Source organism: Neopsephotus bourkii, unplaced genomic scaffold (genome assembly GCF_033783945.1).
Source record: "Neopsephotus bourkii isolate Nb327-2 ecotype Australia unplaced genomic scaffold, CSIRO-AGI_Nbou_v1 NB_369, whole genome shotgun sequence".
Classification (NCBI taxonomy): domain Eukaryota; kingdom Metazoa; phylum Chordata; class Aves; order Psittaciformes; family Psittacidae; genus Neopsephotus; species Neopsephotus bourkii.
The window spans coordinates 1,109,153-1,137,094 of record NW_026900875.1 but is presented as its reverse complement, the minus strand read 5'-3'; the positions used below and the strand labels follow the sequence as shown (position 1 = coordinate 1,137,094).

The 27,942-nt window shown below is 44.1% G+C and overlaps 2 protein-coding genes across 3 annotated transcripts; one reads left to right on the top strand and one right to left on the bottom strand.

The window, feature by feature from the left end:
• Positions 1-25: 25 nt before the first annotated feature.
• Positions 26-22,289, bottom strand: IQCG (IQ motif containing G). Of its 2 annotated transcripts, none has more exons than XM_061348784.1 (10): positions 21,974-22,289; positions 18,338-18,485; positions 14,649-14,887; positions 13,349-13,477; positions 11,116-11,197; positions 4,468-4,629; positions 3,759-3,833; positions 2,023-2,154; positions 765-866; positions 26-263 (listed from the first exon to the last, which is right to left on the bottom strand). In XM_061348784.1, the coding sequence occupies exons 1-10, from the start codon at positions 22,162-22,164 to the stop codon at positions 123-125; spliced, it is 1,401 nt and encodes a 466-aa protein (XP_061204768.1). In that variant the 5' UTR covers positions 22,165-22,289; the 3' UTR covers positions 26-122. The 2 variants fall into 2 exon arrangements, with proteins under 2 accessions (XP_061204768.1, XP_061204769.1); XM_061348785.1 differs by lacking the exon at positions 21,974-22,289 and adding an exon at positions 21,535-21,642.
• Positions 22,290-22,408: 119 nt separating this feature from the next.
• Positions 22,409-26,153, top strand: RPL35A (ribosomal protein L35a). The gene is made up of 4 exons (XM_061348788.1): positions 22,409-22,566; positions 23,656-23,808; positions 24,816-24,960; positions 25,816-26,153. The coding sequence occupies exons 1-4, from the start codon at positions 22,502-22,504 to the stop codon at positions 25,837-25,839; spliced, it is 387 nt and encodes a 128-aa protein (XP_061204772.1). The 5' UTR covers positions 22,409-22,501; the 3' UTR covers positions 25,840-26,153.
• Positions 26,154-27,942: the final 1,789 nt, after the last annotated feature.

Sequence of the window (27,942 nt, the reverse complement as noted above, 5' to 3'; positions counted from 1 at the left end):
TCTGACATGATTGTGTTCTCCAGAATAGCTCGAGAACTTGGTTTATTTCATTGTGTCAGACAGACCAACAGCAGTGCCGTGCCTAGCAACAGCCGTGGAGCATTTCTGTGGCCACTTTCTTATCACTTTTTTTTCTTAGCTCCAGCTTTTTCCTTTTTCCCTTTTTCTTTGTGGTCTGATTTCTTTTTTTCCATCTTCTTCTTGAGGCTCTGGTAGGGGCCAAGGTTCTTGCGGACCATTGTACCTCTCCACCAGGACTGCAGCTGGAAGAGAGAGAGAGAGATGTCTTAGGAGAAGCTGCTTGTTGGAGTACCTGGTACAACTCAATGGGCAGAGTCTCTCTTGTGCTGCCCAGCTGCAAGAGGGAACCTCTGGCCTGCATAGCAGCAGTTGGGCCTGTGCTGGTCATGCTGAAGGAATCCACATCTGGGCCAAGGACATCTCTTGCTGGTGGCAAGGGGATGAGCATGGGACAGCTCCATGACCCTCCTTCTCTCACCCATGCAGTGGGGCTGGTGTGATAGGCACAGCCCTAAATCATTTGAGGGGACCAGCTTCTCCCCTTTCGCTCCTTTCTCAAACCTGCAGCTGACTGCTGGCTTTGTGTCTGCCCCAGTAGAAAGGGACAGGCTTTGTCTGTCCTTTGCTTGTGCTGCCCCACACCAGCCAACTTTCTTGGGCCATTTTCTGCCTAAATAAATGGCACAAATTATTAACTCCATCTGCTGATGGAGCAGCACTGCCTCAGCTTTGCTCCCCTTTACCTTCAGGGTGCTCTTCAGCTCCAAGGCATCCTGCTCTATTTGTTTTCTTTTAGCATCCTTTTCTGCCCGGTCAGTGATGATGGTTTTCTCAAATGTCTGGCACTGCAAGATAGCACAAGGGTGGCAACAGCAGCATGAAAACCACTTTCCCTAAAGTGCAGGGCTGTCCTTCAAGACTCAACTTGCCCAGCAGCCTGCCAGAGCATCCAGACCCTCGTGCAAGGATTCTTCTGCTCTGGCTGTCTAATGGGCCACAGTGCGGGTCTCTACCCTGTGCACCAGGGAGCTCCATGGCAGCCCAAGGGCAATGTGTAAGTGTGAGCCTTCCTCCCCCACCCATTTATTTGACCTTTCCTGAATCCAGATGGCAAATGTTGCTCATTACCACCATCAGTCCAAAGGCACTGAGAGCTGCCGCCAAAGTGAAGCCTCTCATGGCCTGGGTATAATTAACCCTCTGATCCTGTGCTGTAAAATGGCTGTCTGATGGTGTCTCAGACAACAGATGGTGGTAGGAAGGACCTGTGCTCCCCCAGGGTAGGCAGCAGATGATGTACAAACACTTGGGACACTGAGATGACAGTGTACAGGGTAAAAAATATGAGCCCACAAACAGGGAAACACCTAACTCAGTCCCATCATCTCATACCCAATGACAGTAAGGAATGATTACAAATTAATTCCTTTTGGCTTTAGAAAACCTCTTTTTCTAGACACTTCTCTCCACCCTGTGCTGCCTGCTCTACTGTGCCTGCATAGCTGTGTTCAGAGCATGGCAGTTAACCAAAAAACTAGTGTGGGGCAGGAATAGTTTTAACCAGGTCAGTCCCTTAGAGCACTGTGTAGCTGTAAATGTGCATCTGCAGGAAGGGATGAACTGCCTCTTCCAGTCTCAGCCTGTCTTACCCCAGAGTGGCTAGAAGGAGCAGATATGTTCAGAATAAGGCAGCAGATGAAGGTGAGGCATACTGATGGGGTGGGACAGTGTCTTTATCCCTCTCAAAGGCTGTCAATAGCTCTGATTATTTGCTGGTATTTGACAACTGCTGTAGGGGAAGCACCATCATCATCCTTCAGTGTCACAGGTGGCAAACAGAAGATGACTACTCAGTCCCTGCCTTCCTAGAACCACCTCACCCTACACCTCAAGATTACTGGTTTTTATTTTCCGTGGTCCTGCTTCCTTACCTGAATGCAGGTAAGAAAAAGCCAGGATGCAGTTTTGCACGGCTGAGCAGAGATGCTGCTGATGTCTTACCTCCTTGGCAAGTCCCTGCAGTATTTCCAAGTTGTTTGCCTTTAATGCTCTTAGAGCATCCAGCTCTTTGTCTTTAGCATCTGTATCGTTTTCATATTTGTCCACCCAGAATTCCAGCTTCTCTTCCACCTTCTGCAGGGGAATAGAGTGGTGTTCAGCATAGTAAAAAGAGCGTACAGGGGAAAGGTTTGCTCCTATTATATGGCCTGCTGTCAGAATGGTTTAAGAGTCCCCTAAATTTCACATGCTCGGTGTTTTCTTCTCATCTTGAAATGGCCAAAGCCCTAGGCCTAGTGATAAATCACTGGTGGCCTGCAGGTCCCTCACTGAGAGTTCACCACGGAAGCTGCAGCACTGGACTGGGGATGAAGAGAAGCTAGGTTGGGCTTTCAGGGGTGCATGAAGAATGGCACAGCACTGCGGGTTAGTTTTGTACACAGTCAGTCCCGGTGAGGTAAGTGACAATTAGAAACCATTCTTTGTGTGTACACAGAGGGAGGGAGGGGGTTAAGAAGCAGAATTTGTCAGTGAGAAAGCTTTTCTTCTCTGCCTGACTCCCTACCCACTTTCTGTATTAAGCTCAGCACACCAGAAATAAGGTCCCAGAGGTGCACTTCACGCTATTTCGTGAACTTGGCTTTGTCTCACTTGTGAATAGAAGGGCAGGTGTTTCTGAAACAGTCACCCAGATGACTTCCTTCCATTCATGAACAACTTCTCCATGGCAACAACCATGATGGCTTGCATGGAAAAATAATCTGAGGGAAAGCATCAATCTCATTATGGCATCACAGCTGGACACACAAGGGAGATGGAGGCCATGGTCATTCTCTTCTCTGTGGGCCCCTATAAAGCCACCAGCTGCTGTCTGAGCACAGAGAGGCTTGTAGTTTGCTGTATGGTAGAGGTCAAATAGGCTGCAGCTTGTACTTGGAAAGCCTCCTCACTATGAAGCGCTGATCAGCCTAAGGCTCTGGGATACAGAGGACACCAATTGCTCACATGATACAGCACACTTTTTGCACTCAATTTTGTTTTTTTTTTTAATGTGGTATCTTCTAATACATTTTGTACTAGCAGAGATGTTAGGCACCCTGCAGTAGTACAGGTTTTCTTCCAGTCATGTGGTTTGAGATGCTTTCCAGTGTTACTCACTGTAATGGACACACTGTTGATAATAGGAGAGCCCTTAACTTCTGGATCAACAGCACAAGAACACTAATGGTTGGTTGCTGCTGAAAACGGGTACAGTAATGTGAATTAGCAGTTATCCAACCCTGATACTTCCTCAGATTAAGGTAAGGCAAAACTGGGCTGGCAATTCATGACATTTCCTCCCTGGTACCTCCTGTGTGCAACACTTGGGTTGGTGAAACAGTCACCCTCACTCTGCGCAGTAGCACCCCTCACTGAGGCACTGGGAGCCCCAGCTACTGCCAGGGAAGGTCTAAATAAAATCCCGATTAGCTGAATACAATTCTCGGAGGGAGGAACAGTCCTGTAACACCTGAACAAACAATGCTGATCATTACACGAGCTCTAATTTTAAGGAAATGCAGCAAATCCCAAATCTGGGTGAGCTGGGTTAATTATGACTTGAGGATAAACAGTCGTTAAACAGCAGCAATGAAGAATCTGGTAAATTCGATAGAGCAATGACTGGCTTTGTTTAGGCACTAATTGAGGATACTATGTTTATCAGTTGCTACTTTGAGCATTAGCACAGTCACAAGTACCTTATGGTTTTGCCTTAGGAAATCTTCAATCTCCATGTGGACTCGAATCTCCTCATCAGTTTTGCTCTTCAGCTTCTGTGATCAGCACAGACAGAAAACAAGAGACAGCGTCAGTGAGCTGAAAGCTGAGCTGTGAGCAAGAGTGCAGGAGCAACTTGCGTAGTCAAAGCTATTTTTTCCCAGTGACAAAATTAACCGAGGCAGTCCTTGACCTTGGGCCATCCATAAAGAAGGGACAACTAGATCAGACTTTTTGGGGGGGAAAGGGGAGGAAGGGGAAGCTTGCAAAACTAGAATGATTTTCTAGCTCAATTCACCTTAGGACCGCATGAACAGCTTTATCAGCATCATGTGCTGCAGCCAGTGCTGAGAGTGCAGGCTGCTTATGTTGCTACACAGCCTTGCAATGACACCCTTTGGATGTAGTTATGGGTCTGTTTTTCTGATAGTGTCATTACTTTAAGCAGTCCCTGCCTCCAGCCATTGTCTCCTGCAGCCATGCCATCCATGCTGTTGCTGTTTGCAGGACCATACAGAGATGCAGTGGAAGAGTAAAAGATTTCTAACCTGGATGAGTTTTCTGATCCAGTTCAAATAGCTGTATTGGTGACTGTGATGGAGAACACAAAGGGCATCTGGGGAGCAAGGGAGGACTCTTTCCTTACTAGCTGGATATGTCTTCCAGTAGGGGTCATGGGGAAGGGCTTACCTGAATTTCCTTGTCCAGGATATTCTCTGCATTGTTACACCTCTTCTGGGTTTCATGGGCCTGGAGGTCAGTGCTTTTCTTCACATAGGAGCTCTCCATGCTCACTTTGGCTTTTATCTCTTGGAGCTCGTCTTTGAGGTTAAGAATCATAGCATCTCGGCTCTAGTGGAGGAGAGAGAAGCCCAAAAGCAAGCCTAGAGACTGAGATGAGCTCACTGTCTCTTAATCTCTCCAGTCCCTGATACAGTAAGGAGAGACAAGGCTATAGGCTTCACACTTTCCCTGAATGTTGCTCCATTTCAACCTTAACTTCAAAGGGAAGTTTGATTTGTAACCCATAAAGATGGCAATAAACCCATGGCAAGGACAGATTACCTCTGGAGAGGGTGGAGTAATGAACAGAGTGAGACAAGAAACCGGGCCTTCTGGTCTCTGATCCAGGAAGGGATTCAGTCGTGCTTATTGTAAGTGTGAAAGAAGACTAATAATTTCAACTGCCTAAAGTTAGGCTTTACCAAACTACTGAATTAGGCTGTCTCAGTGAGTGAGCATCTGTAAGATAAGGACAATACCTCAGCCCCACGTAAGCCAAAGGTTGATTTCCTAAAGCATACTCTGTTCCTTTGATTAATTTTTTCCTAGTTATGCAGCAACTCTATAAATGCAACCTTAGGATCAGGTGAAAATCTTATCTGTGTGATGCTTACGTTTAAACAGTTCTTTTTTGAAATCTTACCAGGTAGATGGTGTCCACTTTGTTATAAAAGCATACACCCAAGGCAAGGAAATGCTGAAGCAAGCTTGCTATGAGCTCCCAGCCTCTCCCCATGCTTTGTTTTGCAATGGAGCTGAGCTTTCCTGAGGGAATTCTGTCCCTGGGGAACTCACCATGGGCAAGAATCCTGAGCCATTTGTCCAGCTTTTGGCGCATGCTCAGGATGCAAAGTGCATTTGCTTGACATGGGATTGTTGATTTGTTTACTCCTTTTTAATGGATTTCTTTGAGTAACAGATAAATGTTCATAATCTGGGGTTGGCACTTAGAAGAACTGCCTGTAAAATCAAAAACTCTGGGCTCCTGTATCAAGAGTTAAATGGTTTCATCAACGTCTCCTATGCGATTATGCAAGATCAATCAGTGTCTTTGGTTTGGTGCCTGACTGCTCCACTACAGCCTTTCTCTTTGCTTTCTTGCTGTGCTGTGCTGGTTTTGACATTCATCAGACAAACCTTGCAGCTGAAGATGAAATACCAAAGTGCTGGCATTTAAATGTTTTGAAGTCTATATATCTTGTCTCTGAAGCACCCTCGCATTCCTTACATGTGTAAATATGGAAAAATGCCATAGGAAGAAGCCAGCTCAATAGTGCTATGTTTACAAGTCTCTGCAGCATGACTCATTTGGAAAATGTTTCCTTATAAGAAGAGTTTGGAGCAGTTAAAAGGAAAATCCTTCCCTCTGCACCCCTGGTGGCACATAGTTAGGAAGCATAAAGTGTGCCTGTAAGGCTCAGAACAGTTTGGGCTCTTGGCTGATGCTGTTCTGTGGGTTTGAATGTCATGTGTTCTCTTATTTTTATTTTGTGAAGGTTTGTGACATCAGATGCTATTTTACAGCCATAGCATCATACGGCTGCAGACAGCTACGGACAGCACCTTTTCGTGCCCTATTAAAGTTTCTGGTAATGGCCTTTATTTTCCCTGGTATGAAATTTTGGTGGGCACTGGGAGGGCTCATGTTCCCAGTCGCTAGAGATGAGAGGTGACTGAAACTTTATTTAGAGACTGCCTTCCTGTCTCATTGTGGAATCATGTCTAAATTGAGGGGCTGGCAGAGGGACTGGGCAGATGCTGATGAAGGATTCTGGGTTTTTTTTGGTGCTGAGGCAGCAAAGCCAAGTGCTGCAGATGTCAATGTTACTGCTGTCTGCTAAGGATCTGCAAACAGGTCAGAAAAGAAGGGTTCAGCCTAGGTTACAACGTACTCAGGTATTACAGATGTGGGGCAGAGCATGACCACTTCACCATGTTTTCCTTTTTATTTGACATTTTAGTAAAGCAGAGGAAAAAGTGCTTTTGATTCCAGCACCCCAGGCCTCAGCTGGGAGGGGGACCTGACTGTGCCGTTTGTTTTCTTTGTTGTATGGCATGTCTGTGGTTTGGATTTGGTCTGCAGTGTTGTAAAACATCTTTGTTGGAGATGAGGAATCTGGGGGCTTAGTTACACAATCCAAAGCATATGGGAAGTGAAATGCAAACCCAAACCCCACTGGTGGTTTACGGCAATGCATTTGCTTGGAGAGGAAAAGTCAGCTGGAGGCGTGTGGGCAACTACTGCAGCCCTGCTGATGGACCTGGTGCTGCGGAATTGAGGCACATTTGGTATTAGATTGCAGGCCTTAAATACAGCAGTACATGCCCACAAGCTGTGGGCACCATCTGTAGAGTATGCCGTTCCCTGAACTTAAGCGACACCTGGCAAATGAGTTCGTATTTATGCATTCTGGTTTATCTTAGCAAAGTTCCCAGCCAGGACACTGAGCACTGCCATAGTTAATGCGGTAAACCTCTGGGCTGGTTATTTGGGATGACTTGAGCCTTGAACCTGCCAAACCAAAGATGCAAAATCATACCTCGTGTGTCCAAAACTACCATAAAACTGGCAGAGAGCAAGATCCCAGGAAATAGTTACAAAGAGCCAGTCTGCTTCACAAGCAGGTAAACAAGCTGACTTTCTCTGATCTCTCAGCTTGGAGACATAAGCTCAGAGTCTGCTGCTGTTATCCAATGCCATAGCAGTCTGCTCCACAAATGCTGTTTGGCTGCAAAAGGAACTGCACTTAGCTGGAGAGGCTATGCACACCCCTGCGTCTTAATTTACTTTGATTTGTTTCTCTTACAAGTGCCACCTAGATTTCTCAGCTCTTCCACAGCAATTAGTATTTACAGTCAGTGGTTACAAAAATAGCCAACAGGAGTAAAGAGCCTGAGGAATTCTTGCAGCCAGCAGCACACCATTTGGCAGGCACTGGGAGGGGGCAGGAGAATGGGTGCTGTGCTATGCACAGGCAGGCAGCATGCCAGCAGAGCCCTCCTGCCTGCCTCCTTGCTTCCACACTGAGTGCGTATGAGTTCATCTCTCCACTGGCAGCTGCAATATCTCAGCTTGCAAAGCCTGAAGATATGCTTAGATCTACACACCTGCTGCAGCCTGGACTTGCTCCCCCCCTGAAACCACAGCATGAAGCCCTACAGACATTTCAGTGAGGCTCTGTCCCAGCTGCCAGAGCATCCGCATGCTGCACACCCCAAGAAATGCCTCAGCTGAAAGGACACCAGGACTGGAAGGTCACCCGGCTTCGACATAAGAGTTTCTGCAGCCTTGCACTAGTTCACCTCCAATCACAGCAGCAGCAGGAGCAAACGGCTGGTTTGCTGATAGAGGGAGGAGACCTGTTAGCACCCGCACTCTTGTCCAAAGGCCTGTCCCCCTGGAGCTGGGTCTGGATCTAGTGCGCCAGCTCCAGGTCCTGCTGAGCTGCCTTGGGGCTCTGCCAGCAGTCACTCAGCAGCTCAGGACCATCACAGACCTTGTGCTTTCTGCTGGAATCACCTGCTGCATTTCTGCAGTGGGAACATGTGCCAGTTCGTGTGTGTGTGTGTGTAAAGCATTCCCCCAGAACACTTCATCTTTCGTCCTTTTGGGAGAGGGTAATGGAGGAAACATGATGGATTTTAGTTGCACTACTAAATGCACTACCAAGTGGTACACTGACACAGTGGCCCTGGGTGTGTTATGAGAGCTCACACAGTAAAAGTTACAGACCTGTTTTCATTGGTGGTGTAGTGCAACAACGTGGTTTTCTGTCGGGAAGGTAGCCTGCGGTATTACTGCTTGTTATAAAATTATACCTGACTTGCACACATGTATGGCATGATTATACCACGAAACCTACAGGACATAAAGAGTCTTCGGGTGAATAGCGGTGGAGGAATTCTAAAGTTTAAATTTTGTACATTTTTATGTTAAACTATATAATACTATATGATGTGAACTTGTTACAAAAGCTGCTGTATGGACTGCTATCACTTGTCCAGGAAACCAGAGAAAGTGAGTATTTTTATCCAAGCTAGAAAATACTGCAGCAGCAAACGGAACTCCTGAAGACAAACTAGAGGTATTGGTGATGCCCCTGCATGGAGGATAAGCAAAACCAGTGTGATAATTTCAGCTCCTTTAGAGACACCAGTTCTTTCCAAGAAGACAAACAAGATTCAAAAAAAGAACATTCAGCATTTGATTTGTGTTCCATGAGAAAGAAAAATGAGCTGAGCAGGTTAACACTGCATTAATTAGCATCTCATTAAGAGGTAGCAAAGCTGAAAATACAAGCGTACAGGCAACATGCATGAAGCAAAGACCATGTTTTTCTGGTTCCATTATTAGATTTGCTCTCTTTTGTTTTCTCATCCACTAGACTGGAGACAACCATGTAGGCTTTTGTCCACAGGTATGTCCATTATTGTTGTTCAAAGTGCTCCAAAATCCGCAAGCTGAATTTTTGGTTTTAATTAGCTGGCAAGGTGACAAATCACGCAAGTGGCTGTAAAACTGCCTAAGGGAAAATCCCATATGAAGCAAATAGAAATTATTCTCCCTTGGGAGACGCAGTGAGACACCATTATTTTTGGCACAGAAGGAAAGGAGTACTTGAAAGTAGTCTTGTCTTTGATTTGTTATCAAAGCTGAAACTGTAAGGAAGCCGAGCAAAGGACTTTTAAGCTGGAAATATAAAAACAAAATCCCAGATGAATTCAGATCCCATTTCATGTGGCAAAAAGCAAGGATCAGATTAGCAGAAGGCACTGAAAGAATACAAAGAAGAGCACTCTCTCAGCATGGGAGTTACCCGCCTTATGCTGCAAGGGGTAGGAGAGATGCAGAGCAGGACACAGAGAAGTGCCCTGCCTTGACTGCATGGTGCAGGACATTGCTGCTAGTGTGAGACAGGATGATTACAGCTCCCTGTACATCAGTCCCTGGGAAGGCATTAAATCAGAACCAGATGCATATATTGGATGCACAGACACTGTGAGGTTTGAGATGCACTATGTGCACAGTGCATATGCCATCATATTCACTAGCTTCGGAGGTGGGAGAATAGGGGCTTACCAGGAGCCATCAGATTCTGACTGAGAAGAGACAATATGCAGAAGCAAACAGACAACATACAATCTCCTGAGCCTGCCAAACCATCTAGCTTATTTCATTTAACTGCCACACAGATGTCAAGGAACTTTTGGGTTGTCCCACAGGGACACTTCCCAATTTATGTTATGAAATGTTATGCATTTCCAGGATCTCCGCTAGTAGATGAGCATTGACCTAAATGAATTTTCCCATCTTGCATATTCCTGCTTTCTCCTCTGCTGTTCCAATATCTTCCTGGACTTCTGGTGTTTTCATCAGTTATAGACAGCTGCATGCACTACCAGTGCCAATAGATCCTTCATGTTGCTACAACCATCCTCTATTTACAATTAAAATTTCCACTGCACATCCAGACTGCCAGCACAAAACCCTCACGTTCTATAAACTGTACTTCACCAGCATGTCAGTGGCTTAAAATTCCTCTCTGTAGCCAACTATATCCTGGCTTGAATACTGTCCACACTTTTGTCCAAAGACAAAATTCAGTGATACTATTTCCTCTGATGCCCTTGCTGTCCTCTTGCTCAGTATTGAACGAAGCATCAGATTCTTGTTCCTTCTTCCACTCCTTGTATAGCTCTGAATCTGCATTCCTTTTGATTGTTTTCTATAACACTCTTCCTGCCTCATCAGTGCTATGCTACATTTCCATGTTTCTCTAAAGAACTGTGTTTGCTTTTGTGCTCAAGCATGCCCAACCATCAACTCTGAGCTGTCTGGTGAGCATCAAAGTGACCAGCGATATGGCATTCAAATGACCTGCACTTATGTAGCCAGCCTGACATTTCCAGAATGCCCCAGATTTACTGTGAGTGCACACACCATTTTTATGCTGCAGACAGAACGGTGGAAATACTGAGCATGAAAGAACAAGCTGACAGTGTATGTGCAATAGCGTTGATCTGCCTTTGCTTATGACTCTCAGGTTTGGGATTCTCTAATATCTGGAAGCATAGAAAAATAGATAAAATAATGAAATTTTCCCCAGACAAAAATGTAGGTAAAAAAAAATTACATGCCCCTATGCCAGGTATCTCTCACTCCCTCATTGTGACACTTTTTTCTGTGCCAGGTGTCACATCTGCACGAATAAGTATGACAGAACCTTAAATACTGCAATCTGCAGATAACCTCTTTCTTACTGATTGCAGATGTCTGTGCTTTGCCACTCTCAGCAGTGTTTTGGGGTATTCAAATTTGATCATAATCTCTCAACCTTATAAGAATTTCAAACTCCCATTTGAAAACCATAGGACACTGCTCTTCAAGTCATTAATGGGCTCGTTCAGAATACAAATCCTTATTGCAATTATACTGCTTCTATATTCCTAAATTATGGATCATTATATATGCCACATGTCCTTCCAGCTAAGGGCAAGTTCCTGTGCTTAACAGGCTTCCCCCCTGGCATGATGCCCAATGCTAAGTGATCTCACCTTAAGTTCTGTTTCAGTTTGTTTCTTGACATCTTGCAGCTGTTTCTCAAGTGACTTTATCTGCTTCTTTCCTTCCTGTTCCCTGAAGGAAAATGTGAAAATACAATCACCTGAATATATTTAAAAAAACCAACAAAAACAAGCTGTTTACGTTGAAGGGGAACTTCCTGTCTCTTGGTACATTGTGGCACCTTGCTGAACACTGCCCTGCTTTTCCTGCTCACACAGCTGAACTAAAAGAAATGCACACAAATGCTTGGCCAGCTTCTTCTGAGCAGTAGAAGACAGGCTGCTTCCTGCGGCTGAGTAGCAAAAAAAGGCATTCATCTCTTCATCTGAGTCTTGAGGAGGCAGCACATCAGCAACAGAGACTTCTCGCTAAAGCTAGTGTCTTGGTAAGTAAATTCTGAAAAAAAGTGCACAGACTGAGCAAGGAGGATGGGAATGAATGGGGAAATGAGCCAAAAAACAGGGGATGGTCTTGAAAGCATGGAGGGCACTTGAGGATGATGCAGATCCTATAGCAGACAGGGAGGATGCCTACCACTGAGTCACAGTTTCTGCATTTCAGGCAACCCCCCTAATTCTGTGCAGAAGCATGCCTCACCAGCAGACAGTGCCAAATGGCTTAAGTTTCAGTATATGTATCAAGAATGTTTTTTTTGGATCAGACTTAAAATCTTTCAAAAAACACTGCTTCAGGTTCTGAGATCTATGAACGGATATGAGTGAAGGCAAATGCTAGAGAAGTGGTAAGCTGCCTAAAGCAAAACAGATGCAATAAGGTTCTAGGTGTTACTATCTTATTTCACTTAGAGTGAGTTTCTAAATTTTTATGCTTATGGTTTGATATAAAGCCAGTAAAAACTATAGTTAGTACCTTAGACTTCATACTCTATCCCAACCTTACAATCAAACATGTATTTAATTTTCAGTCCTTAGCTGAGTGACTGATCAGAACACAAGTTTCTGATACAGAGTTCTAGTCTTACTGCAGGCTGCTTTCAAACTAGTGTACTGACACAATTCCAGGCAAGTATGCATTATATTGAAGGACAGATCAATTGAAGGACAGATCAATTTTATTCCATGAAAAGAATATATAGTAGAACAGACATCACAGTGGCTAGATATGGTTGATGGAGTGGAATAAAAAGGATTATGTTCTTTCTGATTATAATTTGTTTGTTCCTTTCCACTTTCCAGTATTGGATAGCTATTCCACAAGCAATTGCTGCTTTTACTTTTGCTTTCTGTCCCTTTTATGGATAAACAATAAATCTCTTGGGTTTAGACAGTGGAAGAGTTGGAGTTTGTGACTGAAATCACCCATTTCACCGAAGCTGACAGCTTGCCCCAGAGGCAGACCACTGAGCCACCACTGGAGCTAGCTGATCCAGTGGGTTGGACTCACGACAAATCATGACTTACAGCAGCTTTGCTGTCTACCCTAAATGATGGGCCTGAGCTGCTACACAGAACAGAGTAACTTTAAAACAGTCAAATACTTTTCTTATGATTGCTATTCTCTCTGGCAGGCTTAGGATTGAAGCAGAGCTCCCCATGCTAAAAGACCTCCAAACCTCTAGTGCCCAAAAGCTTGTGCTAAGGAATCACCAGTTTGAGTTGAGATTATAACAAATCTGTGCCCTGTAAGATTTGTGACAGAAGAGGATCTACAGTGCAGTGGCTGGTGGATTAGCTGTAAATAAGACAACTGCCTCTGTCACAATCTCTGCTAGCCCCTCGCTGCTCCTGGGAAAATGGAGCATATTAGCATTAGTGTGGGCCAAGATACTCCCTGGCATCATATAACCTAAAGACCATATACTGCTGGCCCTGGTTTGAACAGATTCTCTGCTGCTTTGGCTTTCACTGGGGATAGGAGTTAAAGATTAGGGAGCTCCTACATCATGTTATGTTTTAATTTGATTATTAATATGATTTTAATGGGGCACTGTTCACATTAATGCAGACACTGGTGTCCACTGCAGTCAAAGCTCAGGCAGTTTCTAGCTCAGATCAGTATCATAACCATCAGTTATTTCTTTCTGATGGGGAAAGAAGTGCAGTTTGTGAAGCAGACAGAATGATTCAAGCTGAAAAACTGGAATCCTGTCTGTATTTTTGCAGTAGATTGGGGTTTTCTTTTAAAACATTTTAGCATATACTGAGCAAGAATGGGCTCTGGCTTTCAGCAGTTAAGCAGGGAAGTACTGAACACAACACTGACCTGATGAGGACATTGTGAAACTTGCTCTTTTTTGCCTCCTCTCTCTCATTAGCTTCTGTTAGGCTACTGAATGTTCCTGATTCCTGCATCCTTTTCATAGTGGCTGTAATTACATCACTTGCATACTGCCTGCCAGGAAGAAAAGGAATACAACAGCGATCCATAGGTGCTGGTACTATAGTGTGAGGCACCTTTATCCAATATTATTTTCAGATAAAAAGGTAAGGAAATACAAGATCCCATTTGTGTTCTTGTGTCCTATCAAAGCCAGAGGTGTTTCTCCCATGGTATCTGCTTCTTGTGCGTCTGGAGAACTCTGTATTAGGAGTTCATGGAAGTTTACAGTTTAAAAATGCTGCTCTGAATGCTACTCTGGGAAATAGAAAAGAGGCACAAACATATCCAGTCTGTGCCAGACTGTGATGCCATTAGGAAGAAGTCTGCTGGCCTGTGGTAGTGATGACAGGTGGATCTTGGAAAATGAGACCTCGGGAGGCAGACAAATGTGTCTGTGAAAAGATAGATATTTCAGGTGCCAAAATATCCCAGTACAGCCCTAAGCTGATCTTAGCAAATACATGGGCTTGCCCAGTTTATTGAATTTCATGGTGCGTATGATATTTGTATCTTAGCTGCATTTTTCTCATTTGTGTTAGGGTCTTCTTTAAGCCCTCCGTTGATATAACATTAAAGCCAGAATGCAGTAAAATGCATCCTGAATGCTCAGCTCCACGTTCTGTCTTTTAAACCAAAGGCTGTTGGTATTTTTGTAAATCAGGGCACTGGATTAGGTGCAGAAATAAAAAATGTTTTAAAAAAGAAAAGCACTCTTTGTTTTTTATATACCTTATCTGTTCTATAAAGGAAAATGTCTGTAGCTGCCATGGAGGCTCTGTGTGCCCTGCAGAATAGCTGAGTTCATGGAACAACACTCAGATCCCTCTTGGCTTGTATGCCTCTGCTAGGGGAACCTGACTACAGAGAGCAGAACATCAGCACTGGCTAGTACCTGGCATGAATTCAACCTCAGCAACAATTATCAACTGGGTAATATTTTGCAACTCCATTCAAAATAAAGTGATTGTCATTACTTGGCATCTAGAGACAAGCAAAGGCCAGAACTAAATTGCCTATGAAGCTAGACCCCACTGCTCTCTTTAGAGATATGCCTTCCGGAACAAGACTGAGGTATACCAGCAGTGGGAGAGTGGGGAGCTTGTATTTTTGCTTACAAGAGATAAATTGAGAACTTTACAGCTCAGGGCATCCCCCACAGTCATCATATTTGTGCTTTACTCACCTGTCAGCTTGAATTTTTCGGAGACTGTCTATGGTCAGAGCACTGTTTTTCACAGCCCTATTGGAAAGATGACGGGTACTTTTTAGCTCTTCAGTTTTCCCCCGCTGCTGCTTGTGTGCAATGCCTTTCAGAGACATGGAAGTAACTTTTTCCCTACTTCCTTGCTTTGCTGACTCTTGGTAGTTACTCTCCAGCTCCTTCAGAGCCTCTAAGATTTCTTTCATTTCTTGAATGCCAGACTGAAAGGGAATAAGAGAGACCTGCTCGCACATTGGGAAGTGGAAGTAAACCTTCTGCAACATTATATGAGAGGAAGAAAAATTAATAATAAAGCGGAGCTATACTAAAAGCAGTTGATAGTCCATGTTACATTCTGCTAAGAGAAGAAGAGCAGCAGCATTTGTCTTAGTTAGCACACAATGTAGGCTTGTTAAAGTTTATGGGACCCAAAGTCCTAAAGTGCAGGACTAGAAGAAGCCTCAGAAGGTGAAAACGTTTGCTCCAAGAGATGATGGTTCAGACTTGTTATTCCTGGCATGTTCTTAATGATCTCCAGCAATGGAGACAATGCTGCCAGTGCTAGCATGTCACAACAATCTTTACCATAAGTTTCGTCTCCTCAGCTGAAGTCAAGCCACCGGCTTCTTGTCCTCATTTCCATAGGCACAGAGGACAAATCATTCCATCTTTTGCAGCAGCTTTTATATACTGGAAGACTGTTAGCCTGCTTCCTCTCTGCCTTCTTTCCTTAGCTATTTCCCTCTGTCTGTCACCACAGCCTTTCCTTACAGTATTACGGTTATAACAAGAGCTGAGATGTGTGGAAATAAGTGATAGACATCAGTTATCTGCTTAGCTGTTTTTTTGAGACAGCAAAAGCAGAAGAAGTGTAACATGAATTCAGAGAAATTCAAAATACTGGCAGCTCTCTCCTACATGTAAAGGTATCTTGTGGCTGTGTACAATTTTATTTAAAAGGGAAAAGCACCAGGAAAGCAAAAACAGACTACAAAGCCAGGTGAGACCTTGGTTCTAGGGATTTCTCTGCTTTAAGTGCTATGGGTAAGAATGCAAATGTATACACTGGGACATTAACATTTTTGTTGCCTGCCTACCAGCACCTCTGTGGCTGAACACTTACTAGCAGTATCACTGAAGCCAGCTAACACAGTCACTGCCACCCCCAGCCCAGTCCAGAGCTGCCTACTCCTGCCCTGGCTGCTTGAGAAAACTGATGAGAGAACTCACTGAGCTGAAACATTTTCCAGAGGGGAAAAAAAAAAAAAGAAAAAAAAAAAAGCAAGTTTATTTTTAGCAGCACCAGTTCTCAGTCCAGATCCCTCCACAGCCACACACGCATTTGTGCCAATGCAATACAGAGGGCAGACTAAAAGCAAGGGGTCAAGGCAGCAACTGTGTATGTCAAGTCTACTTCCAAAAAGTTACTGGTACTGAAGCTCCATTAGTGGTCTGCAACTCTTGTATAGTCTGAGGGCAGTGCACCCCTGTGCTGCTTCAGGTGCTTCTGCAAGGGGCTGCTTCATTTTGAGTATTGTGGACATCTCCAGACTGGACGAATAAGTCTCTGGTAGTGCCTGACTCACCACTGACTACAGAAGGAGACTAGGTGTCTATATGCTTAATTTAGACAGTTAAATTTACATTAAACGAATTGCATGTAAAATATGCACAGACCAATGAAAATTACGTAGTTAATTAGAAAAAAAAAAGCTTTAAATAATTTGCTGGTGATGACTCTGCTTCAGAAAGAACTAATTTTGGCAAACAAACTGCTTAATATAATGTAGATTTTATGAATGTTCTCATAGACAACTTTTATGTCTGGGAAAGTTCAAGAAAGGCTTTAACTGGATTGTCTGTAAACATGCTAATAATATGTAATTATGTAAGACAAGGAGTTTGTAAACTGCATGTGTTATCAACTGCGTAGTCTCCTAGCTGTTTATGTTTTGCTAGTCTTTTGCCCAAAATTCAGCAGATAGAAAGGCTGCCTTCCTCTGAGGGGGTACACTGCATGATGCAATGCACTAGAGTCCCCAGTTTGGAAATTCAATGAGGTGCTGGCCAACATGGTGATTAATTCTCAAAAATGTCATCAACTGAAATTTAGATGGCAGTCTTTGAAAATGTCATTGATTTGGTTGACTGACAGATCTTCAGGGTGCTTTGCATGTATGGGTCTTATACAAATACAATGATAACAGCCAGATATAAACTGAGAAACAGGGAGGAGTAGCAAATTACAGAGCACCAAAGTTAGTGAGTAGCTTCCTTAAGTAATTTTCTTGTTTCCTTTTCAATTTGTTTTGGCGTCTTTCAGAACACAAGTAGGGTTTATAGTCTGTGAGAAAATTATTTTTTAAGAAGTGACTTGATAAAAATGAGCATTTGTGACTGAAGAAAAAAAGCTAAGGTGTTTTCTCTATAATTGTGTACCTTTAGTAATTCTGTCAACCTGCGTCTGTGTGTCTGAGGAAGAACAACAACTATTGTTCTACAACAACACTGTCTCTGTGGTTTTGCTGTTGGCACAGAAGAGGTTACACACCCAACTCTGGAGAAGCATCCAGAGGATGGACACAGGTGTGGAATGGCTCACAGGACTCTTTTAAGGGGAGGAGTGCCCTCTATTGCACGGTATAAGCATCGTTCACTCCCTGAAATACGGTGTAACACCAGCTTCGGCGGCCCCACTATGGATTTTTTTTAAAGAGAAGGTAGTACGGAAAGGAAACACGTAGAAAACAACGTATTGATTTACCTTCCTCTTGCATTCTTAAGTGGTAAATTAGACAGAGTGAATAGCATTAGATCTGAAAACTCAGATCCCAGTTTTTATTTCTATCCTGGTCACCCACTCTTTTCTGATTTCTTCTTAAAAAAAAGGGTTTCAAACTGCTTAAATCGTAAACAGCCAGCAATGTCACTTCAAATATATGATAACAGAACTTGGAACCATTTCCCCCTCCGGATGATTCCATCCTGTTTCCTATGTCTATCAGCTACCAGAAATATCACAACCCCTTCCTCCACAAGCAACAAACTTGTGTCTGAGCATTAAGACTTCTTTTCTGATCCTTATCTCTCTGCCCAAACCCTCTTAGTTATGATGCCTATTAGAAATTAACTAGTTAAAAATGGTCATTGAGAATGGATAGTTACCAACATATTTTGAAGTAGAATCTTTTTTTAATTCACTTTCTGTGGGGAGTAGAGGAATGTTGGTGTGGATTTAGAGAGCAACAGAATTACCCTGGGTTTGAGTACTTTCAAATGTGCTATTAGTTTGTATTTTTAAGATAGTTGTGTATCTACATAAGAACATATTTATGTTTTGCCTCCTTTTCCTTAATCTTTTGCTTGTCATCTGACCACTGAGATTTTAAAATTATAAGCCCAGGAACCTCATCTTAGGTCAGTGAGATCCTTTGCAACAAGTCTGGACAAAGGCTTCTCAGTGATGCTGCAGTATAAATATTAAATTGTTCATCCATGCATTTTGAATGTGTTGCTTCACCCAAGGGTCATGGAACCCTTATCAGAGAAAATATCTGAGTTGATTTTTTTAAAGGCTTGTAGAAGACATAACACTAAGACAAGAAAAAAAGGTAAAAAAAAAAAAAAAAAAAAGAGGTATTTTTTTAAGCAGGCAGGATAGAGGCACATACATGGCCGAGGTCTGTCTGGCCCTCATATGAAACCGGCATAATATATCCAAGAATTGAGAGCTGATCAACACAAGTCTCCAGCACAGCAGTAAACAGCAGAGCTTCCAGATGACTGAGTTTTTCCATTTCTTTAGTCTCTGTGTTCTTGCTAAGAGGAACAAAGACAAAAGATACTAATGAGAAAGAGGCTAGGGTGTTAGCAACAGTAGTTTAAAGGTAGACCTGAAATAGCTTTATTTGCAGCCTTTCATATACTTCCTTAGCTTTGTTTATACTCTTTCATATATTGTTTATAAAAGGAGCCATGCTCTGCTAATGGCTGTATTCAGGGATAGTGGGAATGTTTAACTTTCACAAAACAAAGTAGGGTCTAGTCCCTCCTACAGTAGAGCTGGATAGATAGGCTGAGTAGGGAATGGATATGGGAGGCACAAACTGGGTGAGGTGGCCTCACCATTCAGTTCAGGGGGGAGCAGTGTTTCATGATGAACTTTATTCTTTGCAAAACAATGGAATGAAGGTGCCTTTTTAAAAGGCAGAAAAATAAATCCACATCTTATAAGACCTCAGATGATTAACTTGCATGCTCCAATCTTCCTCAGTATTACTGTGTAGCTTTTAACACTTTTGATGCAAATCTCCTCAGCAGGAACTGTCATCAACTTAAGGTCTTGAAAGTCAAACAAGAACCAATATCTGGACTAAGTAAACTATCTTTAACATTCTGTGTTGTTTTAAGTTGCATTTCAAATGTGAAACTGCTGTGATGTATGTTTTAGTATCCCTTCGTCTTGCTTACACATGGAATATTGTGAAAGTGCTTCTAGGAATGGTGGAAATTCACTACTAGTCCAGGCAAAATTGACCCATTTAGAAAAATGTATAATAAAACACCTGCATAAACAATGGTCAAATGTTGAGATTTTTAATGTTTTGGTAAGCCATTAGACAATTCCTCCAAACCCAAAACATCATTTTTCCTTTTTTTTCAACTTTGGATTCAATGACAGAAGTGGAGATGTGCAAATTAAGTATTTTTACATAGAGAAAGTCAAACAATGTTTTTCCAGTCAGCAGGCACTAATATTTTCAAATGTTTAACTTGTTTTTATCTTTTTAATAAATCTACAATCCATGTTTTGAGCCTAAACAACATAAAAATAATCTATTACATGTGGAGTCCTAATGCTAAAAATATGATAAAAAAAAACCCCAAAATTTGTTGTGAGATAGCTGTGACAGATGATTACAACAGCATTCTTGAAAGAAGTAATGCTCACAGCTTTTATAGGAAAAAGCGACTTGATTGGAAACAAAGGAGGATACAATAGCTTCTCCTCTATTCCATCAGCAGCTTATGTCCAGGACAGAATTTACTCAAGATATTAATATATGTTAAAAGAACTCACAGCTGGAATGTCTCTCTAAAGCCTGATGGTTTGCTCCTCCTGTGTATCTCCTCTTACAATCATACACTCCCTCAGAAGATGCATGTGCCAAGCCAGTACACTCTGGACTTACACTGACTTGGAAATGAGAAGGAAACCACTGTCTGGAGCATTAACAAACAGTACAAATAGTGAGCTGCTTTCCCAGGATTTTACCATTAATACAGTCTCACAGACCATCCTGATGTAGCCATTGGCACTGGCTTTAATCATTTTGCTTTGCCGAACTTGTTCATTAAACTCTATTAATAATAATAAAAGAAAAAAGGAGGTATGTGAAGGATTCAGTTTTCCCCAAGAGTTTAGGTTGAAATTCTTTCCCTGCTGATCTAAAGGGAAAGAAAAACATGTCGAGAAATAATTTTTAAAACAACTGTATAAAAAGTTTGGCCTCCTGTTCCTTTGGGGATTGCAACTCCCTCTGCTGTGTGAGAGTCCTGGATGCACGTTTCTCCCATCCTGCTGCTTGACAGACTAAAATGGCTTCAAAGGCAGGATTTCTTTTAGTCAATTAAGGATTCCAGTGGGATAATTTGAAGCTGAGAATGTTACATCTCCTTCAGCTCTGTTTTTCAAATGATTGGAAAAGACATATTTGAATATCCATAGTGGCAGTAGCTGGGCCATAAATCAGAAATACCTTTAGTTTTTACAAAAAAAATAAAAAATATGTCTCTTAGGCAAGTAAAATAGTTCTGGTCTTTCAAAACCCTGCCTACCACTATAAATGTTAGAACATATCTTGGATTTGGCTTAGAAGTGCAATTTAATTTTCATCCTGACTGTAAAGAATTTCTACTCCTGCTCTCTGAGGCTGCACTGATGAGAACCCTGGAGAACTGAGTGCAGGAATGAAAGATGTGGTGCTACTTTTAGCTGTATGTCCCATATGGGACTAGATTGGTATGGGACAGGAAAAGATAAGATTTAGGGAGCATTTATTGACTGTGGATGTGTACTGCTGGAAAGCAGTGTTTTGACAGGTAGCTAATTCTCCTCAAAGCAGGGACTGCGTTCTTTCTCTAAGCAGAGGTGCCTAGCACACATTTGGTACTGGTAGCTAGATAGAATATTGAGCACTGCTTTCCTTTCTACCTCTTCCTTAAAGTAGAAGCCAACTGAGTAATCTGAAGAATGCATAATATTCCATCCCTTCTCTGCTCCTACTTCCTAACAATCTCTCTAAGAAAAAACTCTGCTTATACTTGCTTGAAAGGCATTGTGTGCTTCTGCCCTGGCCCAACAATGTACAAATAGACTTGATTCTCCTCCTGGATCAGGATTTAATTCCTTAGTCCAGGTTCAAGCTCTCAGCCCACCTGGTGACAAGACAACAGTAAGTAGACTTTGCTCCTGAGATTCCTGAGATCCTTCTTCCTTCCCCCCCGGCCGAAAAGCAGCCTGGACACATGTTCAGATGCAGCTTAAGACACTTAGGAACAAAGTTACAGTGAAAGTCTAACCAGTCAGGTGCATTTCCCTCGTTTCTGGCTATGTGAGAGAAGTGACAGTGATCAGGAGTGAATGGCCCTAACATGGGAAAATGGGTAATAGAAAACATGTATTTCTGCAGTGATCCGAGTGTAGAAATACGTTTTCCGTCACCAAGGTGATATCGGGAGCGAAGCAAATGTTGAGATGATTCAGTTTAAGGTGAGAAGGGAGGCAGATGGGCAGGGCCCGGAAAGCAGCCATCAGAAGAGGGCCCCAGAGCCCTGCTCATCTCAGAAGCACCAAGCACTCCTTCACCTCCTAGCTGCTCTCTCGCAGGGCTCCTCGGCTAGTTCTACCGCCGCAGGCGGGTCTCACAGCCGGGCTGCGGTCCCGTTCGTCCTGCCAAGCCTCCCCTCACCCTCCCGCTGCGATATACTACCGTATATCGTTCGTCCTGCCAAGCCTCCCCTCACTCTCCTCGCTGCGATATACTACCCCCTCCGCTCCTACCCCAGTCAACCGCCCACTGCCGGTGCTGTGCCCAACCCCGACCTGCTGTGGCGCTCACTGGCAAACAGTATCGGCGGCTCCCGTCTCCATGACAACCACCACGCTCCGGGGGCCTCGACGGGCTGCCCAGGTGGATGCCTGCGCGGCGGGGCGGGGGCTGCCCCTCCCCCGATCGTCAGCCGGAGGAGAAAGGGGACCCGGGGATGCGGCGAGTCCGCATGGTGCTGGGGCCTGAGGTACTTACCCCGCTGGGTCGCCTCTGTTTCGGCCTCTCAGGCAGTGCTCGCGGCCGCTCGAGGAGGGTCCTTCCCAGCCCACATCCCGGAAGGCAGCGCGGTAGCTTTCTCTTTTGCCGCCATATTGGTTCGTCGCCGTGGGGGTGAGTTGATGAGCAATGGCGTGGGGTGAAGGGTGGGAGGGAGGTGTCCCCGCCATGGCACCGCCGGCGGGTGGGGGATTCCTTGGGTGTTGAGGCTGGCGCCGTTCGGAGCGGGTAGAGGGCGGGATGGCGGCGATGTGCGGCGGATGGTCCCAGCCGTAGGTTTGGGGCTCGTAGCTGAAACGGGCTGGGGCGCCTGGAACGTCCTCTTCTGTGGCGAAGCGGCGGGGTCTCCTTAACTCTTTCTCGAAGCGGAGCCTGAACTGGGTGCTCTGGCAGCCCTTGTCGCTTTGTTCTGGGTGGCTCCCGGCTGCCGGGATGTTCTGACCCCGGACCGGGCCTGCGGCAGCTCCTGCTCGCTCGGCTGGAGAGAGCTACCGGCCTGGAAGGCTCATGGCTTGTGTGTCGTTTCTAGGCCTGCTGGGACCAGGGCTTCAGGAGGACACCATGACCGGGAGGTGAGTTACCTATCTCGAGATGGTTTTTGGCTCGCTGTATACTGTACTTCTGACAAGTCTTGTAGAGGGAGCATTTCTGAGAGTGTTAAAGCTGTGGGCAAGAATTCGTTTTCCTGCGGCAGCTCTTCTGCCACTATCCTGCTGAGCCCTCTTACACACCCACGATTGTGCTTCCCTGTTTTGAAGTCTCTGCCTTAAGCTAGCTGTAGTAGTTCGTGGATAGTTGTAGCTGCTCGTATCTTCTGCCATGCTTTCCTCGCCTGTCAATAGATGTGTAGTATTAATGGTGGCTTTGTTAGCACAGCATTCGTAACCCTCCAGTGTATAGTGGAGGCTTTGGCATATTGCTTCCTTGCATAAATGCGCTACTTGCTATCGAGTTTTCTCATGAATGTAGGGATTGAGTCTGAGTCATAAGTTTTTGCCTTAATAATAGAGTTCATTTTCTCTCATGCATGTGTAGAAGGTCGAAATAGGTAGCTTTGTTTACTACTACTGTTTTATGGGACAGTTGCTGGATGCAGTTGAGACAGTCACACTGTACATGATGTGTGGAATGAGCCTTCTAGTTGCTTTACCTGCACAGTACAGACACATCTTTGTCATAAAGAATTGCTGAGGAGTTTGTGTAGTCACTGGTCTGGAGCATGTGGGGCTCTCCTGATAAGCTGCAGTTAAGTCCTTTGAGACTACAAATTAGCAGCAGTTACTGTTTTCTGCAGCAACACAGGAAGCACAGTTTGTGGTGTACAGAAACGTTTACTCAGCACAGAGTGTTTGTAGACATTTGAAAACAACACCTACTGATGTTGAAGCACTATGGGTTTAATATGCACCCTGCAATGTCAGAAATTTGTAACAAGCAGAAAGATACAGACTTTTCAGAAATACTTCGTGTCTCAGTTACTTGCCTTTTCTCTCTTGACTGAATGTGGAGATCTGCAGTAATATATAAAAGTAGTGGGGCTTTTCCTTGGCTTAAATTTTTATTGGTGTAGAAATAGCTTCTGCTGAAACAGCATGATATTTATTTTTGTATTTGATACTTTGGTGTGAATCCTAATTTGCAAACACTTTCAATGTCTCTAGGCTGTGGTGCAAGGCCATCTTTGCTGGCTACAAACGTGGCCTCCGAAACCAGCGGGAGCACACTGCCCTGCTGAAAATTGAAGGTGTTTATGCCCGTCAGGAGACAGACTTCTACTTGGGCAAGAGGTGTGCCTATGTATACAAAGCTAAAAAGTAAGCTGCTTTTTATTGTTATGCTAAATTAGGTAGCTCCTGTATCAGCTGTTGGAAATGCCAGCATGTAAGCAGTCTGCTTATAGAGTTTTTGTCAGAACAAAAATAAATTGGGTTCAGTTTATCAGTAGAGTGTTCATGGAGTACTGTGTAGAGCAGTTTCTTCTTGAGTTGGTTTTGTTTTTAATGTCTGGGGTTGGTTTTGCTTTAACTGGCTTTATCTGAAGGTAATGGAATTATGAAAAACAAATTTTGCTTCAGACTGGCAAATACTGAAGGTGGGTTGAAGTGAGGTGAGTTTGAGGTGGGTGCTATGAGATCTTGAGTTAATTAAATGGCAGAATCATTTTGTGAAACCTGGAGGAATTTGTATCATGGCATTTGTGTGCCCATATCAAAGTACTGTCACTGCTGTGCTAGCATTGGTGGAAGCCTTTAAGAACAGTTACTTAATATTTTCCACTTATTTTTTTCTTGGGAGTGTATTTGTTGGAGTTCAGATATGGGAGTTCAGAATTGCCTTGAATAAAATTTATTGAAGCGTTAACCTGACCACCATCATTTCCAAGATGGCCTATGGCTTCTTTAAACCAGTTTTTTGCAGTCTATTCCAATGGCTTAGGCCTCTCCTGCCTTTGGTGTGTCTGGATAAATAGTACAAATAAGATGTTGCATTTTCTTTGGAAAACTCTTGACTTTTTGGTTTGATCATATTATTGGCATCAGCATTTTACAGATTCTTGAGATTTGTAACTTAATAGTTCTCCAGTGGAGCTTCTGATAAATTACAAGCTGCAGTATGTAGCTGTTTGGAAAGTACAGTGAAATTCCCAGGCTTGGCAAATTTCACAGGCAAATAAAAGTGACATGTGATCTGCTTAAAAATGGTTGTGGAATAAAGTTACCGAAGTGCATTAACAAGGGCACATTGTCTGCCCTGTCACTGCAGAGGCCAATAGGGCGCTGTGGCTGGCCTGCTCAGCAGAGCTTTTCCTCTCTTTCCTTAGCAACACCGTAACCCCTGGTGGGAAGCCCAACAGGACACGAGTGATCTGGGGGAAGGTAACCCGCGCCCATGGGAACAGTGGCATGGTTCGTGCCAAGTTCCGCTCCAACCTTCCTGCCAAGGCCATTGGACACAGAATCCGAGTGGTGAGTGGATTTATTTCAGCAACAAGATATTTAGTGGCAGATTTCAGGGAGCCTTTTAATCTCACTTAATATGAGGGAAAACTTGAACTATGATTTTGTTCTGTTGCTGTTGTGCATTCAGCATGGCTCTTCAGTAAATGCTCCTTTTGGAGCTAGGAGGGGTTTGTCTCATTATCAAGGGTTTTGTGTGCTGGCTCAGCTTGTCTCGAAAGGCTTTTCAGTTTCCAGGATTCTTACTCTGCTCCCTTCTAAAGCTATCTTGACTTTTTTTTTTTCCCTGGATCATCTATTTTTCCCCCCTTCTACTCCGATTTCTACCCATTGATAGATTTGTTTTCTCCTACCTCCCCAGTATTTGAACTTAGGGGGTGCTGTCCTGGCATGACCACTAGTACCTGCTCCACAGTTGGTGTTTTAGCCACAAGGCTTCAGTGAGACTGTCCCTTTAGGCCCCTCACTGAGTTTTGATGCAGTATTCTTCTAGTGATGCTGTCAAAGGAGTATTGGGGTGCAATTCTTCCATCCTTCCATTCTGACTCTTTCCTGTGCCTTAGGAGTAGGAGTGGCACAGTTAAATCCTGAAACTAGACTCATGAGGACTTGCTGACTGTGAGCAAAAGGCCTGACTGCCAGGGCACTCTGTACCCTCAGCAAAGTGCTACTTTGAGCCGCTGAACTAGTTGTTGCACTTTTCAATTCTTGCACCTCTTATGTGTAAATGGGGGAAAGGGTATCACTTTAATAGTAGTTGAAGAGATTGAGAATCCAGATTGCAACTGCAAAACTTGTACTTACAATGGTACAGTCCAGTAACAAGATTTCTAACAAGATTGTATCTGTTCTTGTGTTTTGCAGATGCTGTATCCATCTAGGATCTAAAGTTTTTATTGGAAATAAAATGGAGAATCTGTTTAATTGTTGTACATTTCTGGTTTTGTCCCCTCCACCTGTTCTGAAGGACTTCACTCTTTTTCAGTAGAGTATCAGAGTTCACAGCACAGGGATGGAATAGTGACTCTAAGCTGGACAATGAAATGGAGATTGACTGTGCTTGGCAAGGAGCTTGCAGACCGGACTACATTCTAAAGACAAATAACTGGCAGTCTTTACTGTGACCTCTCTCTGGACTCTGAATTGTTTGCAAGGCTAAACAATAAATGTTCACAACCCCATAACTGTACACAGAAACTTTACCTAGGACATGAGAAGTATTTCCTTGCCTACCTAGTAGAGGGAAATTCCTTGTTCCTGTTTCTCTTGTGTAGTGGGTGATGACTGCTGTTGAGACAAAACCGTGTGACAGGCCACCAAATCCTAGCAGGCGTTAAGTCCTAGCTTGCATCTAAAAATAATGGTTCTAATAGAATCACAGAGAATGAGGCCATATGTGCATGGGCAGCATGTATGTCTCGTGTCTGCTCTGTGCAGTTCATTTAGACAGGTTTTCATAGAATCACAGAATGCTTTGGGTTGGAAGTGACCTTAAAGATCATTTTGTTCCAACCCTCTGCCTTGGGCAGGGACACCTTCCGCTAGAGCAGGTTGCTGAAAGCCCCATCCAGCCTGGCCTTGAACACTGCGAGGGATGGTGAAGACTTTTTTTTCATCATGCAACTAGTACCCAAGTGCTAATAATTGCTGGTCTCTTGGTTGGCCTTATCATAGTGCATAGTGGGCAGTGGTGACGCTTTTTACATCAGACTGTGCCAGGTCCCCATCTTCCTCTTCAGACATACCTTCCTATGCCCCTTTGCCATCCAGGAAGGGATGGTGACTTAAGGAAACATAAGGAAACTTAGGACAACTGGCAAGATGGGCAGAATGAGGCAAAGCTTTCAAAGAGAACAGGGTTTTGGAGAACAGAGGCGGGGAAAGGTTTGGGATTCCTTATTGTACAGGGTTTGCTTGGCAAGGTTTTGGTAGTAGGTGAGCTACAGGAACGTCTTCTGTGAGAAGCTGCCAGAAGCTTCCCCTAGGTCTGATAATGCAAATGCCAACTGGCTCCAGGATGGACCCAGTGCTGGCCAAGGTCAAGCCAGTGACAGTGGTAGTGTCTCTGGGACAACATCTTTAAGGAGGAGGGGGAAGTTAATGTGCAGCAGCAATTGCAGCTGGAGGGAGGAGTGACAATATGTGGGATAAACAGCCCTGCAGACACTAAGGTCAATGCAGGAAGGAGAAGGTATTCCAGGTGCTGAAGCAGAGATTCCTCTGTGTGAAGTTCAACCAAGCCGAATGCAAGGTTCTACACCTGGATTGGGGGGAATTCGCGCACAGCTACAGGTTGAGTGGAGAAGAGATTCAGAGCAACCCTGCAGAGAAGGACTTGGGGCTGTTGGTTGATGAGAAACTTAACATGAGCCAGCAGTGTGCGCTTGCAGCCCAGAAAGCCAACCGTATTCTGGGCTGCATCAAAAGCAGCATTACCAGCAGGTGAAGGAGGTGATCCTGCCCCTCTGCTCTGCTCTCATGAGACCTCATTTGGAGCACTGTGTACAGTTCTGGGGCTACAACATAACAAAGGCATGGAGCTGTTAGAGCCAGTCCAGAGGAGGCCACAAGGATGATCAGGGAGCTGGAGCACCTCCCGTATGAAGACAGGCTGAGAAAGTTGGGGCTGTTCAGCCTGGAGAAGAGAAGGCTGCATGAAGACCTCATAGCAGCCTTCCAGTATCTGAAGGTTGCCTACAAGGATGCTGGAGAGGGACTCTTCATTAGGAACTGTAGTGATAGGACAAGAGGTAACGGGTTAAAACTTAAACAAGGGAAGTTTAGGTTTGATGTATATAAGAGGTTCTTCACTGTGAGGGTGGTCAGGCACTGGAACAGGTTGCCCAAAGAAGTCATGAATGTTTCATTCCTGGCAGTGTTCAAGGCCAAATGGAAGGAGTCTTAGGTGACATGCTTTAGTGTGAGGTACCCCTGCTCGGGGGGGGGAGGTAGGGGGGGTGTGCAGAACTTGATGATCTTAAGGTCCTTTCC

What these genes read in the sequence shown, in the direction of transcription:
- RPL35A (XM_061348788.1), top strand. Translation starts at nt 22,502, where the DNA reads ATGGCTTGTGTGTCGTTTCTAGGCCTGCTGGGACCAGGGCTTCAGGAG. An exon ending in GAGGACACCATGACCGGGAG is followed by an intron (nt 22,567 to 23,655) that starts GTGAGTTACCTA and finishes CAATGTCTCTAG; the next exon opens with GCTGTGGTGCAAGGCCATCT. An exon ending in TTGGACACAGAATCCGAGTG is followed by an intron (nt 24,961 to 25,815) that starts GTGAGTGGATTT and finishes TGTGTTTTGCAG; the next exon opens with ATGCTGTATCCATCTAGGAT.
- IQCG (XM_061348784.1), bottom strand. Translation starts at nt 22,164, where the DNA reads ATGGCGGGGACACCTCCCTCCCACCCTTCACCCCACGCCATTGCTCAT. An exon ending in AACAGAGGCGACCCAGCGGG is followed by an intron (nt 18,486 to 21,973) that starts GTAAGTACCTCA and finishes TGTTCCTCTTAG; the next exon opens with CAAGAACACAGAGACTAAAG. An exon ending in GCCAGACAGACCTCGGCCAT is followed by an intron (nt 14,888 to 18,337) that starts GTATGTGCCTCT and finishes ATTCCCTTTCAG; the next exon opens with TCTGGCATTCAAGAAATGAA.